Source organism: Portunus trituberculatus, chromosome 30 (genome assembly GCF_017591435.1).
Source record: "Portunus trituberculatus isolate SZX2019 chromosome 30, ASM1759143v1, whole genome shotgun sequence".
NCBI lineage: Eukaryota > Metazoa > Arthropoda > Malacostraca > Decapoda > Portunidae > Portunus > Portunus trituberculatus.
In genome coordinates this window covers 11525250-11537749 of record NC_059284.1, presented here as the reverse complement: position 1 = coordinate 11537749, position 12500 = coordinate 11525250, and the positions used below count along the sequence as shown (strand labels likewise).

The following is a 12500-nucleotide window of genomic DNA, read 5'->3' as shown; positions in this document are numbered from 1 at the left end:
AAAACATCTCTCCATCCATCCCTTTGTCTTTTGTGTCCTGTCAGATAACCAGTGTTGGGATCATTGTGTGAAACAGCTTGATTTGCTTTGGTCGTTTCATGGGTTTGTTTGAATAAATGGATGTTTTATGTGATTCAAGTTTTATTCTGTTTTCAGCCGTTTACAAGTTCTTATAGATAATATTCTGATGGACCATACCTTCCAAGTCCTCCTGTAACTGTGATATTTAGTTGTGGTCAATAAATATCTGCCTATCTATCTATGTGTGTGTGTGTGTGTGTGTGTGTGTGTGTGTGTGTGTGACATGACAACAGATCTCATCACTTGATCACGTACGCTCCGTAGAGATAAGACTCCCTTCTCATCGTCTCCCTGACCCCCGCCCTCTATCATGCCATCTCTCTCTCTCTCCCTTCGCTCCCTGGCTCCTCATGCCCCGCCCCGGCCCAGCCTCGCCCCGCCCCGCCCTGCTATAGCTGTTTTTGATTGGCCGACATGTAGCACCGATAAATAACGAGAGCTGTTTGTCAAAAAGAGAGAAAAAATAAATAAATAATGTGCAAATAACAAATGACATGGAAAGAGTGGATGCAAGGGCGTTCTCTCTCTCTCTCTCTCTCTCTCTCTCTCTCTCTCAAGACAAAAGTTAGGTGAGAGAGAGATAGATAGATAGATAGATAGATAGATAGAGAGAGAGAGAGAGAGAGAGAGAGAGAGAGAGAGAGAGAGAGAGAGAGAGAGAGAGAGAGAGAGAGAGAGAGAGAGAGTCTTTAAGCTGGTAGAGGGGAGAACAAATGAGGGGGGTCAGTGGGGGAGAATGAACGATAGCGGGGGTGAAGGGGTGAAGGGGTGAAGGGAGGTGAGGGAGGAGCGGCGGGGGGGAGAGGGCAGCAATCAGGCGGTGTCCTCCTGGGTCTCTTGAAGGAGTAATCTTTGAAGGGGAACAACAACCAGAGAAGTAGCGATAACAATTCTTTCAAGTGATTCGAAGAAGGTATGTGTGTGTGTGTGTGTGTGTGTGTGTGTGTGTGTGTGTGTGTGTGTGTGTGTGTGTGTGTGTGTGTGTGTGTGTGTGTGTGCACGTGTCATTTCCCTCCCAATTCCCTTTTTTTTGGTAAATTACATTAACCTCACTTGAATGATCAGGAGAGAGAGAGAGAGAGAGAGAGAGAGAGAGAGAGAGAGAGAGAGTGTGTGTGTGTGTGTGTGTTGCTTGTTAAGAGATATTATAAGAATATAGTTGAATCTACTTATCAGAGTTACCTAAGGATTAAACTCTTAATTCCTAAAAGAGTAAAGAAGAGGAAGAGTTGAAGGACTGGAAAAGAGAGGAGAAGGAGGAGAAGGAGATGGAGAAGAACAGAAGAAGAATAAGAACCAGGAACAAGAAGAATGAGAACAAGAAATATAAGAAAGCAAGAAATAAGAACAAGAAAATTCGAGAAAATAATTAGGAAAAGAGAAGGATAAAGGAAGCGGAGGAGTAAGAAAGAAAAGTAACACAAGGCTTACAACACATCTCACAACACAGTAGAGAATGACGGACCAGATGGAGAGAAGGGAAAAAAGTATACAAATCACGTAATTACTATTCTCTTCCTTGTTTGTCGTTATTGTTCTTGTGAAAAAAATAAGATAAGGAAAACAAAAGCAAAAGGAATCACGTTATTGTAGTTTTTGTGCTTCTTTGTTATTCATGTGCGTGTAAAAAATAACGGCAAGCTTACAACTAATCTAAAACAACACAGATGGGGAGAAGGAATGAACTCCGAGGCTTGGTGCGGAAGAGGAAGGACTGAGTAAGAGAAAGAAAAGGGTGGGTGTGACAGAGGAATGGAGTTCTTGGCGACAAATGATAAGGGTTAGAAGTGCAGGGCAAAGATCATGGAGTGTTGCTGGGTGAATTAAGGCAGGAGACGTTCTTATCACCAATCTTGACTCGTAAACACTTGCCTCATTAGATAATTCACCTCCCCCTGGTTCGTCCGTTCCTTCACCCTTTTATTCCCAACTCCTCACCATCACCTTCGGCATATCTTTCATCTTATTTTACCTTTTTTTCATTCCTTTAATTCCTTTATCTCTCAACATTTTTCAGGACATCAACTCCATTTTATTATAGGCGCCTTTAATCCCTTCAGTACCATGGCGCGTTTTCATATTCATTCAGGTTACTCTTTGGCGATATTATGCAGCTTCAGAAATTTATGTGGGAATTAAAATAGTGAAGACTGTGGTCATTAATCTTCTGACCTCCATAGACCCTTCCTAATGCAAATAAAATCGTACATTCAAACCCAAAAATCATGGTAAAAATGCGTCTCACTTTGAAATGACGTTTTCCAATATCAAAAGTTTGAACACCGATTCTATTTATTCATTCTTTCTTATTATATCTGTTTTGTTTATTCTAACAGGATCTGCATTAGATTCACCTTGTCGCACTTAGAAAAATTAAGATTAAACTTGGGATAACTTTTTTTTCTAACTGGTTCTATCTTAGCCATGCCATCAGATTCAGATTTTTCATAGCAGGATTAAAAAGTTGAGTTTACGTGACACAACGACACAACACACACAACACACACACATACACACACACACACACACACACACACACACACACAGAGAGAGAGAGAGAGAGAGAGAGAGAGAGAGAGAGAGAGAGAGAGAGAGAGAGAGAGAGAGAGAGAGAGAGAGAGAGAGAGAGAGAGAGAGAGAGAGAGAGAGAGAGAGAGAGAGAGAGAGAGAGAGAGAGAGAGAAGGGGGATGGGTGAGGGGCGGAAAGATGATATGGGAAAAGTTAGGATATTCACGGTAGGCTGTACTCCAAGAAGAAGCCAAATAATCACAAAAAAAAAAAATAAATAAATAAAAGACGTTACAATGCAAAATGGATGATTGTAAGTCAATGTTGAATGAAATCACTTATGAACTGTTGTTGGACAAACAGGTTATGCGCGAGTAAAGAACAACGACAACGATGCTCAAGATTACTTTGCCTGTCGAACTCATGTGGTGATAAGGCGCGCAGTATATAAGGGCACGCGGCGGCTGGGTTTCTTACACCTCGAGCCGGCAGCATGAAGTGGGCGGCGGTGGCAGCAGTTCTCCTCGTGGCCGCTGTGGCCGACGGCACAGATCTCGCCCACAGACAGCAGGCAGTCAACCGCCTGCTGTACAGGATCTACAGCCCTATCCCTTCCAAGTTCGGTGAACTGAAGACGCTCTCTAGCTCTTTCGAACCAAGGGCCCATACCAGCAACTGCAATGATGGCGGTAATGCCGTGAACCACCTCATGGACGAGTACGAGGCCGGTCGTCTCCTTAAACAGCACCACTGGTTCTCCCTCTTCAACACCCGCCAGCGGGAGGAGGCCCTCATGCTGGTCGATGTCCTTCTCAATTGCGAGGACTTCGATACCTTCGTGGGCAACGCTGCTTTCTTCCGTGAGCACATGAACGAGGGTGAGTTTGTCTACGCCCTCTACGTGGCTGTCACTCACTCTGACGTCATGCAGGAAGTTGTGCTGCCTCCACTTTACGAGGTCACACCTCACATGTTCACTAACTCAGAGGTCATCGACAAGGCATACGCTGCCAAGATGACACAGACCCCTGGTGACTTCAAAATGACTTTCACTGGATCCAAAAAGAATAAGGAGCAGCGCGTCGCCTACTTCGGTGAAGATATTGGCATGAACTCTCACCACGTTCACTGGCATATGGACTTCCCCTTCTGGTGGCATGGAGATGAGATTGATCGCAAGGGCGAGCTCTTCTTCTGGGCCCATCACCAGCTTACTGTGAGGTTCGACGCCGAGCGTCTCTCCAACTACTTGCCTCTGGTTGACGAGCTCTACTGGGACCGTCCCATCAAAGAAGGATTTGCTCCCCACACAAACTACAAATATGGTGGAGAGTTCCCCACACGTCCCGACAACAAGAACTTTGAGGATGTTGATGATGTGGCTCGCATCAGAGATATGAAGGAAATGGAAAGTCGCATCCGCGATGCCATTGCTCACGGCTATGTCGACAAAGTTGATGGCTCTCACATCGACATTGACAACGACCATGGTATTGATGTACTGGGTGCTGCCATTGAATCCTCTACATCCAGCGCCAACCCTGCCTACTACGGCGCCCTCCACAACCAGGCTCATCGCGTGCTCGGCGCCCAGGCCGACCCACATGGCAAGTTCAACACGCCACCTGGCGTGATGGAACATTTCGAGACCGCTACACGCGATCCCTCCTTCTTCCGTCTCCACAAGTACATGGACAACATTTTCAAGGAACACAAGGACAAGCTGCCACCTTACACCGCCGACGAACTTAAGTATGACAATGTCGAAGTCACAGATGTTGCTATCGACGAGCTATCCACCTTCTTTGAAGACTTTGTGTTTGACTTGGGGAACGCTCTCGACACCACAGACAATGTAGATGATGTAGATGTCCATGCCCTTATTCCCCGCCTTAACCACAAGCCTTTCCACTACAATATCCATTACCACGCCGACCACGACGAGAAGGTCAGCATTCGTGTCTACCTCACCCCTGTTAGAGACGAAAATGATATCAAGATGAACATTGATGAGAACCGCTGGCATGCTATCTTGGTAGACAACTTCTGGGCTGAAGGTAAGTGTTTGTGAATGTGACTGTTTGTACTGGTGGGTGTATGTTTCTAAATAACAACCGTAGGTGTGGAAATAGTAGCAATGTAATTGAATAGATATATTTTCCATTCTTACCCTTCGTTTTTTCACACAGTCAAGGCTGGAACGCACAACATTCGCCGCAGTAGCTTCGACTCTTCTGTGACTATCCCAGATCGCATTTCCTTCGAGGAACTCATGAGGAAGACTGACGAGGCTGTGAATGATGGTCTTGTGCTGGCACTGAACAGTGGCAGGTCCTGTGGTCATCCCCACAATCTGTTGCTGCCCAAGGGTAACAAGGAGGGTGTCGAATTCTGGTTGAATGTGCACGTCACTAGTGGTGATGATGCAGCACATAGTGACCTTCACTCAAATGACTATGATAGCAACCATGGATACTGTGGCATTCAAGGCAAGGAGTACCCTGACAAGCGTCCCATGGGCTATCCCTTCGACAGGCGCATTCCAGACATCCGCGTCGTGAAGGAACTACCCAATTTCTTTGGCAAGGTTGTTCGTATCTATCACAAGGAGGATCACTAAATGTTGCTAACACCTACTACCTCTTGCCACATTTAGGATGACACCTGGCAAAGTTAAAAATCCTACTCATACAGAAGCTAGTCTCAACATGTACCCCTTTTTCTCTCATGTCTTCATTATCTGACCAATAAATGCTCCTCTTTCTTCCACTCAACAATGTTTTAGTTATTTCCTGTCTTAACGCCTTATGAATCGTGAAAATAAAGAAAGAACAGAATAGAAAAAAAAGAATTGATAGCTGAGTATAAAAGCGAAAGCAAAACACAAACAAACAAACACACACACACACACACACACACACACACACACACACACACACACACACACACACACACCGCGTAGTGTAGTGGTTAGCACGCTCGACTCACAATCGAGAGGGCCGGGTTCACGACGAGGCAAATGGGCAAGCCTCTTAATATGTGGCCCCTGTTCACCTAGCAGTAAATAGGTACGGGATGTAACTCGATGGGTTGTGGCCTCGCTTTCCCGGTGTGTGTTGTGTGTTGATGTGGTCTCAGTCCTACCCGAAGATCGGTCTATGAGCTCTAAGGTCGCTCCGTAATGGGGAAGACTGGCTGAGTGACCAGTAGGCGACCGAGGTGAATTACACAAGGGTGTGCGCAAGGAAGTTAGGCGCTATATAGTCATTTACCTTTGTCACCGCTGTATCATGATAGCTGAGATACCAAATATCACCCTCACCAGTCTCATTACTTTTAAAACCACAGCAATCCAATCCTCTCACCATCCCCACTAATGTTTTCATCATCACAACACGCACCAAAACCTTTATTACTATCGTCACTATCACCATTCACATTCATCATTAAATCCATCATCATTACAACCACTAGCTCAAACAGTAAGCGTCATCACCCAATGACATCTTTTTCTCATTCACTACAATATGTACTAATAATAATCACAGTCAGGAAAAAAAGTCACCATTAAAGATCAACAACACGATCAATCATCATCACTGACATTATCTTCGTCTAAACTAAACCATTCTGTGTATTATGAGAGTTGTATTCTCAATATGTGTACACGCCAATACCAATACTCTCCTCCAGACACTAATGCATACTGAGCAAGTGTCCAGGTTCAGACACTAGCCATCATTGTTTCCGCCTTTCAGACACCGCTTGTCCCGCACACACTGATCAGTCAGTCAGTGTCTCGCCTTATTTTGAGGCTAGACGCTACAGGCTGGACTTTTCTCTGTATTCCAGCATTCTTCTTGATATACAGAAGCTTGACACATCTTGGTTTTACTAAGTCTCTACACTCAACAAGCAGCAGCAAAGAGAAATACGCAAGACTGATACTTATGGTGGCAACGGTGGGATGGACAGCATGGTGTCCCTTGCGCTGTCTTTTCCTGCCTACAACGAAGTCCTTCGCACCATTCCAACTGCTGCTAGCTATCTTGCTACCTCGCTTGCCAGGTCCACAAAACTTCTGCTGATTAAGGACTTCCTTTCAAGCTTCTGTTTTGCTAGCCTGTCAGTTATTACCTGTGCGACTTCAACTGTGTTCCAGTGTTCTTGTGGCATGCCATGTGTTGCCTTGCCGCCTGTTGCCATGAGTTACCTCGTGGATGGACTCATCTTCTGCTTCGGCTGGCCGTTACATGCCGCTCAGCCTGTGTTCTTACTGCGCTACAGTGTCTTCAGAGCTTTCCCTGCTTCATAAGGCCTTCTCCCAAGTTTCTCCTGTCTTGCCTGTCCGTTAATTTCTATCCATGCGATTTCAAGACCATATTCCTGTTGTTCCAGACGATTATGTAAGCCACTCACCTGACATAAGTTGTAAGCCGTCAGCACAGCTCATATAAAGACTGCTTTAGTGCTGCGGTTCCCATTCTTTTAAGACTGGAATTTTCAACTGCCAGTCTTTCATTGCCCATTGAATGTCAAGTGCTACTGTCCCACCGACGACGTGGACTTCTTATTCCTCAGTCTTCTTATTGTGCCACATGCGTTTTTTTTTTTTTTTTTTTTATATATATAGTGCAATGTTGTCATTCTTAAATTTGTTTGGATAGAAACGCCACAATTACCTTATTTGATGCAGCGACTTCTTTATATAATCTTTCATGTGACTTACACAAATAAGTGCACTCTACACATACATTTTTACACTTTTACACATTATACATATACATTTATTTGATTTCTTACTGTGGCCTGAGTGCCATTATATGTATTGCGAGGCATGAGGGCATACCTCAGATATAAAGTTGTGCAATAGGACTACTGTGCAAGGGACACTAGCCCATACTGTTTCCACCACCCAAACGCCGCTTGCCCGGTGTGTGCCAATCAGTTCGTCAGTGCTTTGGGGAGAAACGCTGGCGGCTGAGCTTCCCTCTGTATCCCAGTATTCTTCTTAATATACGGCAGCTTGGAACTTCCTGGTTTTTCCTGAACCAATACAAGAAGCTGAGCACTCTACTCAACACAAAACAAGTAACAGCAAAAAGAGTTACGAAAGACTGGAAGAATACTCGCCTCCAGACGCACCAACTCTCGTCTCCAGACACTCCAACACAAATTTTCTATGAGCAGCTGCCTGTTTTTTTTTTTTTCCTAACAATTTGAGTTGTATGCTCCAATACTATGTAAGCTCCGACATTATATTAGTACATATATGATTTCACGACTCTCCTTGAGGGCCGCCGTGGTACAGTGGAACCATGCGTGCTTTGGGATCCTAGAGGTCTCCAAGCGCACGGGTTCGAATCCTGTCCACGGTCTGAGTGTAGGTTGGGCTTCCTCACTCGGGGCAAGGGTTTCCTAGCGGGTGGGCTTTAAGATAGGAGGTAACCTAAAAAGTATCCCCTTTAGCCCATAAATTCCCGTGAAAAGCCCACATGGCATAAAAAAAAAAAACATCCCTATGCACTGTTTCTTTTATTGGTAGTGTAATATGTTGATATAGTACAGATGTATTCATTAAATTTCCTCAGATATTCATTGCATTTTTCCATTGCATTTCAAGTCATTTAACTTTTTCCAAACTTTATTAGGGAAGATCAAATTATAATTGTTTTTAATTTCCTAATATCATGATATTCACAGAGGCTTTTGCAGTGCCACTGTGAAGCAGGCTTAATTAGTGGGATTTTTTTTATCATTAAGGCATCATGCACCCCAACATCATCAATAATATCATTAGACATTCAGTGTGCCACTCCTATCACATCAGATCAAAGTCTCTTCCTCCCGGTACATATTTACTAGTAATACTGCATCGACAGCAACAAGGCTGATAACACCCTCTTAGCGACAAGAGTCTCTTGAACAAGGCCATCGTATTGATAGTTTAAGGGGGCTGCACGTGATAAACATATTCATCAATTGCCACTCACCTTTCCAAATAATTTAAGCATATACTAGAATATATGTGACTTTGTGTAACGCTCATAAGAGATGACATTTCAAGGCATTTCAAATTTCCTATAGGATAAGTATAATGTAGTATACCAAGGAAATGAGGAGTAATAAATTTTGATAACAAAGATCGTGTAAGCCACAAAGTTGAAAAGATTTATTAATGCTGCATCTTCATTTCAAAAAGATAATAGTGGGCTTTAAGATCTAAAATCTAGTTCTTAAGTTCAGCAGATGTATCGTAGAAGAAAAGGGGAAAAAGAAGAGAGTAAAAATACTTCTATTGCACAATCACCCAGCCACTATTTTTGCCTGTCGAACTCATGTGATGATAAGGCGAGCAGTATATAAGGGCACGCGGCGGCTGGGTTTCTCACACTTCGAGCCGGCAGCATGAAGTGGGCAGCGGTGGCAGCAGTTCTCCTCGTGGCCGCTGTGGCCGACGGCGCAGATCTCGCCCACAGACAGCAGGCAGTCAACCGCCTGCTGTACAGAATCTACAGCCCTATCCCTTCCAAGTTCGGTGAACTGAAGACGCTCTCTAGCTCTTTCGAACCAAGGGCCCATACTAGCCACTGCAATGATGGCGGTAATGCCGTGAACCACCTCATGGACGAGTACGAGGCTGGTCGTCTCCTTAAACAGCACAACTGGTTCTCCCTTTTCAACACCCGCCAGCGGGAGGAGGCCCTCATGCTGGTCGATGTCCTTCTCAATTGCAAGGACTTCGAAACCTTCGTGGGCAACGCTGCTTTCTTCCGTGAGAACATGAACGAGGGTGAGTTTGTCTACGCCCTCTACGTGGCTGTCACTCACTCTGACGTCATGCAGGACGTTGTGCTGCCTCCACTGTACGAGGTCACACCTCACATGTTCACTAATTCAGAGGTCCTCGACAAGGCATACGCTGCCAAGATGACACAGACCCCTGGTGACTTCAAAATGTCTTTCACTGGATCCAAAAAGAATAAGGAGCAGCGCGTCGCCTACTTCGGTGAAGATATTGGCATGAACTCTCACCACGTTCACTGGCATATGGACTTCCCCTTCTGGTGGCATGGAGATGAGATTGATCGCAAGGGCGAGCTCTTCTTCTGGGCCCATCACCAGCTTACTGTGAGGTTCGACGCCGAGCGTCTCTCCAACTACTTGCCTCCAGTTGACGAGCTCTACTGGGACCGTCCCATCAAAGAAGGATTTGCTCCCCACACAAACTACAAATATGGTGGAGAGTTCCCCACTCGTCCCGACAACAAGAACTTTGAGGATGTTGATGGTGTGGCTCGCATCAGAGACATGAAGGAAATGGAAAGTCGTATCCGCGATGCCATTGCTCACGGCTATGTCGACAAAGTTGACGGCTCTCACATCGACATTGACAACGACCATGGTATTGATGTCGTGGGTGCCGCCATTGAATCCTCTACATCCAGCGTTAACCCTGCCTACTACGGCGCCCTCCACAACCAGGCTCATCGCGTGCTCGGCGCCCAGGCCGACCCACATGGCAAGTTCAACATGCCACCTGGCGTGATGGAACATTTCGAGACCGCTACACGCGATCCCTCCTTCTTCCGTCTCCACAAGTACATGGATAACATCTTCAAGGAACACAAAGACAAGCTGCCACCTTACTCTGCTGCTGATCTTAAGTATGACAACGTCGAAGTCACTGGTGTCGATGTCGATGAGCTCTCTACCTTCTTTGAGAACTTCCAGTTTGATCTGGGCAACGCTCTTGACACCACCGACAACGTGAATGACGTGGCTGTCCACGCCATCATTCCTCGTCTGAACCACAAGCCCTTCGGGTACAACATCCACTACAAAGCCGACCATGCCGAGACAGTCACCGTCCGCGTATACCTCACCCCTAAGTACGACAACAATGGCGTCAGGCTGCCCCTGGAACAGAATCGCTGGAACTCCATCCTACTTGACACTTTCTGGGTTAATGGTAAGCTATTCATCTTTTAGCTGGACACATATTTCTGGTTATGATTAACAATGTTACATTTTCTACGATAAGTTTAGAAGAAATCTATTAATGATAACTTTTTATTTCTAGTCGAAGCCGGAGAACACACATATCACCGTGATGCCGCCCAATCCAACGTGGCTATCCCCGACCGCCCCGCTTTTGAGGAGCTCATGAAGAAGGCTGATGAGGCCGTGGCCGGTGGCTCTGAGCTGTCGGAAGACTATGGACAATCCTGTGGACATCCTCAGAGGCTGCTGCTTCCTAAGGGTAATGAGAAGGGTCTCGAATGTTGGTTCGCCGTTTTCGTCACCAGCGGCGATGACGCCACTCATGATGACCTTCACTCGAACGATCATGGCGGCAACCACGGTTATTGCGGTATCCATGGCGGGAAGTACCCTGACAAGCGTCCCATGGGCTTCCCCTTCGACAGGCGCATCCCCAACCCTGCTACTTTGCTCGAACAGCCTAACTTCCACTCCCATACAGTCCGTGTGTATCATAAGGAAGAGTAAACTTTGTTGTTTCCTTACAGTCTTGCCAATCATACGAAAGAAAGAAGACGCAAAATTAAACAAAAGCATTATAATGAGGAACAAGCTTCCTTTAGTCATGAATGCCACTAAGCGAAAACTGGCATTTTGAGCTCAGTCATGTGTCATACACAATCATAAATTCATTCACTCTTTTACAGCTCCCTATGGATTGTCTCTCTATAGAGTGCGATTACTGTATATTCTAGTAATTACCACTGTAGTTGAGAATCAAATTCTTTCTCGATTTTTTCATCTAACATTATGAAAGTTCCAGACATCAGCGCACTGCCCGCAGCAGCAGTTAACGTAGATTCTTCTGATACACGAACACCAATTACTAAATGTGACTCGTCATTAATATTGTGTAGAATATTTCTACAAAATAAATTAATTACCATAAAAAATATTACTATTATTACTCATAATTTTTTATGCACTTATTGTCATCCTTTGTAGAAAAAAAATATTCTGACTATATGAAAACTTGCACTGTTCTCGAGGCTACACAAAGCCTATACAAGAAGAAAAAGCAACAGAAAAAGCCAAGATAAAAGTAACATAGGTTACACGTGTTTTTGAGAGTTGACAGTGTGCTGGTGGAGAACAGTACACGAACCCAAGAAAAAAAAAACAATTTCCGTGAACAAAATTCCTGTGTGTGTGTGTGTGTGTGTGTGTGTGTGTGTGTGTGTGTGTGTGTGTGTGTGTGTGTGTGTGTGTGTGTGTGTGTGTGTGTGTGTGTGTGTGTGTGTGTGTGTGTGTGTGTGTGTGTGTGTGTGCCCGCTGGAGCGCGTGCGTGTGTGACCTACTAAGAAAGAGACGGCTCAGGTGAGACAGGGAAATCTTAACAGTGTGACCCCTGGTCGTCCCTAACATACACCTCTGCTATCCCTGAACTTCTGTTTGGATGATGAGAAAAATAAAGAAAAGGAAGAGGAGGAGGAGGTAGCTGAGGAGGAGGAGGAGGAGGAGGAGGAGGAGGAGGAGGAGGAGGGTTAACTCTCAGAAATTTGCCTTTTTTGATACTCTCAACCCAGGCCGGGATCTCGTAGAGTCGTTAGGGCGAGAAGCTGGTATCGATCACTGGGAAAACCGACTGTATGTGGCGCCCCGAATTGGCGCATGCGTGCAGACCACCCCTCACGCCTGGTTCTTTGTAAGTTTCCCCTCGAAGAGCCGTCAGTCGCGCTGGGCCGGTGTAAGGGGATGAGTAGGCGTGCAACACCCTCCGTCTCTGCTGCGCCCTCGACTCCCTCATAACCCGGTTTTCACATTATTTATTACCATTTTCCACCCCCGTGTAAGGGTAGCGGAGGGCAGCGAGGAGAGGTAGGCTGCTAACAGGGCAGGTCATGAAGGGGAAGGTAGTGTCGCGCCC

General features: G+C 45.5%; 3 protein-coding genes across 7 annotated transcripts in view; all 3 read left to right on the top strand.

The window, feature by feature from the left end:
- The first annotated feature begins 3045 nt into the window (after positions 1-3045).
- LOC123510904 (hemocyanin B chain-like) lies at positions 3046-5364 on the top strand. Its single transcript, XM_045266378.1, has 2 exons — positions 3046-4647; positions 4780-5364. Exons 1-2 carry the CDS (start codon positions 3084-3086, stop codon positions 5208-5210), a joined length of 1995 nt encoding a protein of 664 aa, XP_045122313.1. The 5' UTR covers positions 3046-3083; the 3' UTR covers positions 5211-5364.
- A 3605-nt stretch (positions 5365-8969) lies between these two features.
- On the top strand, positions 8970-11144 carry LOC123510903 (hemocyanin-like). Its single transcript, XM_045266377.1, has 2 exons — positions 8970-10562; positions 10674-11144. Exons 1-2 carry the CDS (start codon positions 8999-9001, stop codon positions 11099-11101), a joined length of 1992 nt encoding a protein of 663 aa, XP_045122312.1. The 5' UTR covers positions 8970-8998; the 3' UTR covers positions 11102-11144.
- A 987-nt stretch (positions 11145-12131) lies between these two features.
- LOC123510901 overlaps positions 12132-12500 on the top strand; it is a 99058-nt gene continuing 98689 nt past the window's right edge. For 3 of the 5 annotated variants that reach the window (XM_045266376.1, XM_045266375.1, XM_045266371.1), the window contains exon 1: positions 12132-12451. The gene's annotated coding sequence lies outside the window, so the exon portion shown is untranslated. The remainder of the gene's footprint in view (positions 12452-12500) is intronic. The other 2 variants (XM_045266374.1, XM_045266372.1) reach the window with 2 other exon arrangements.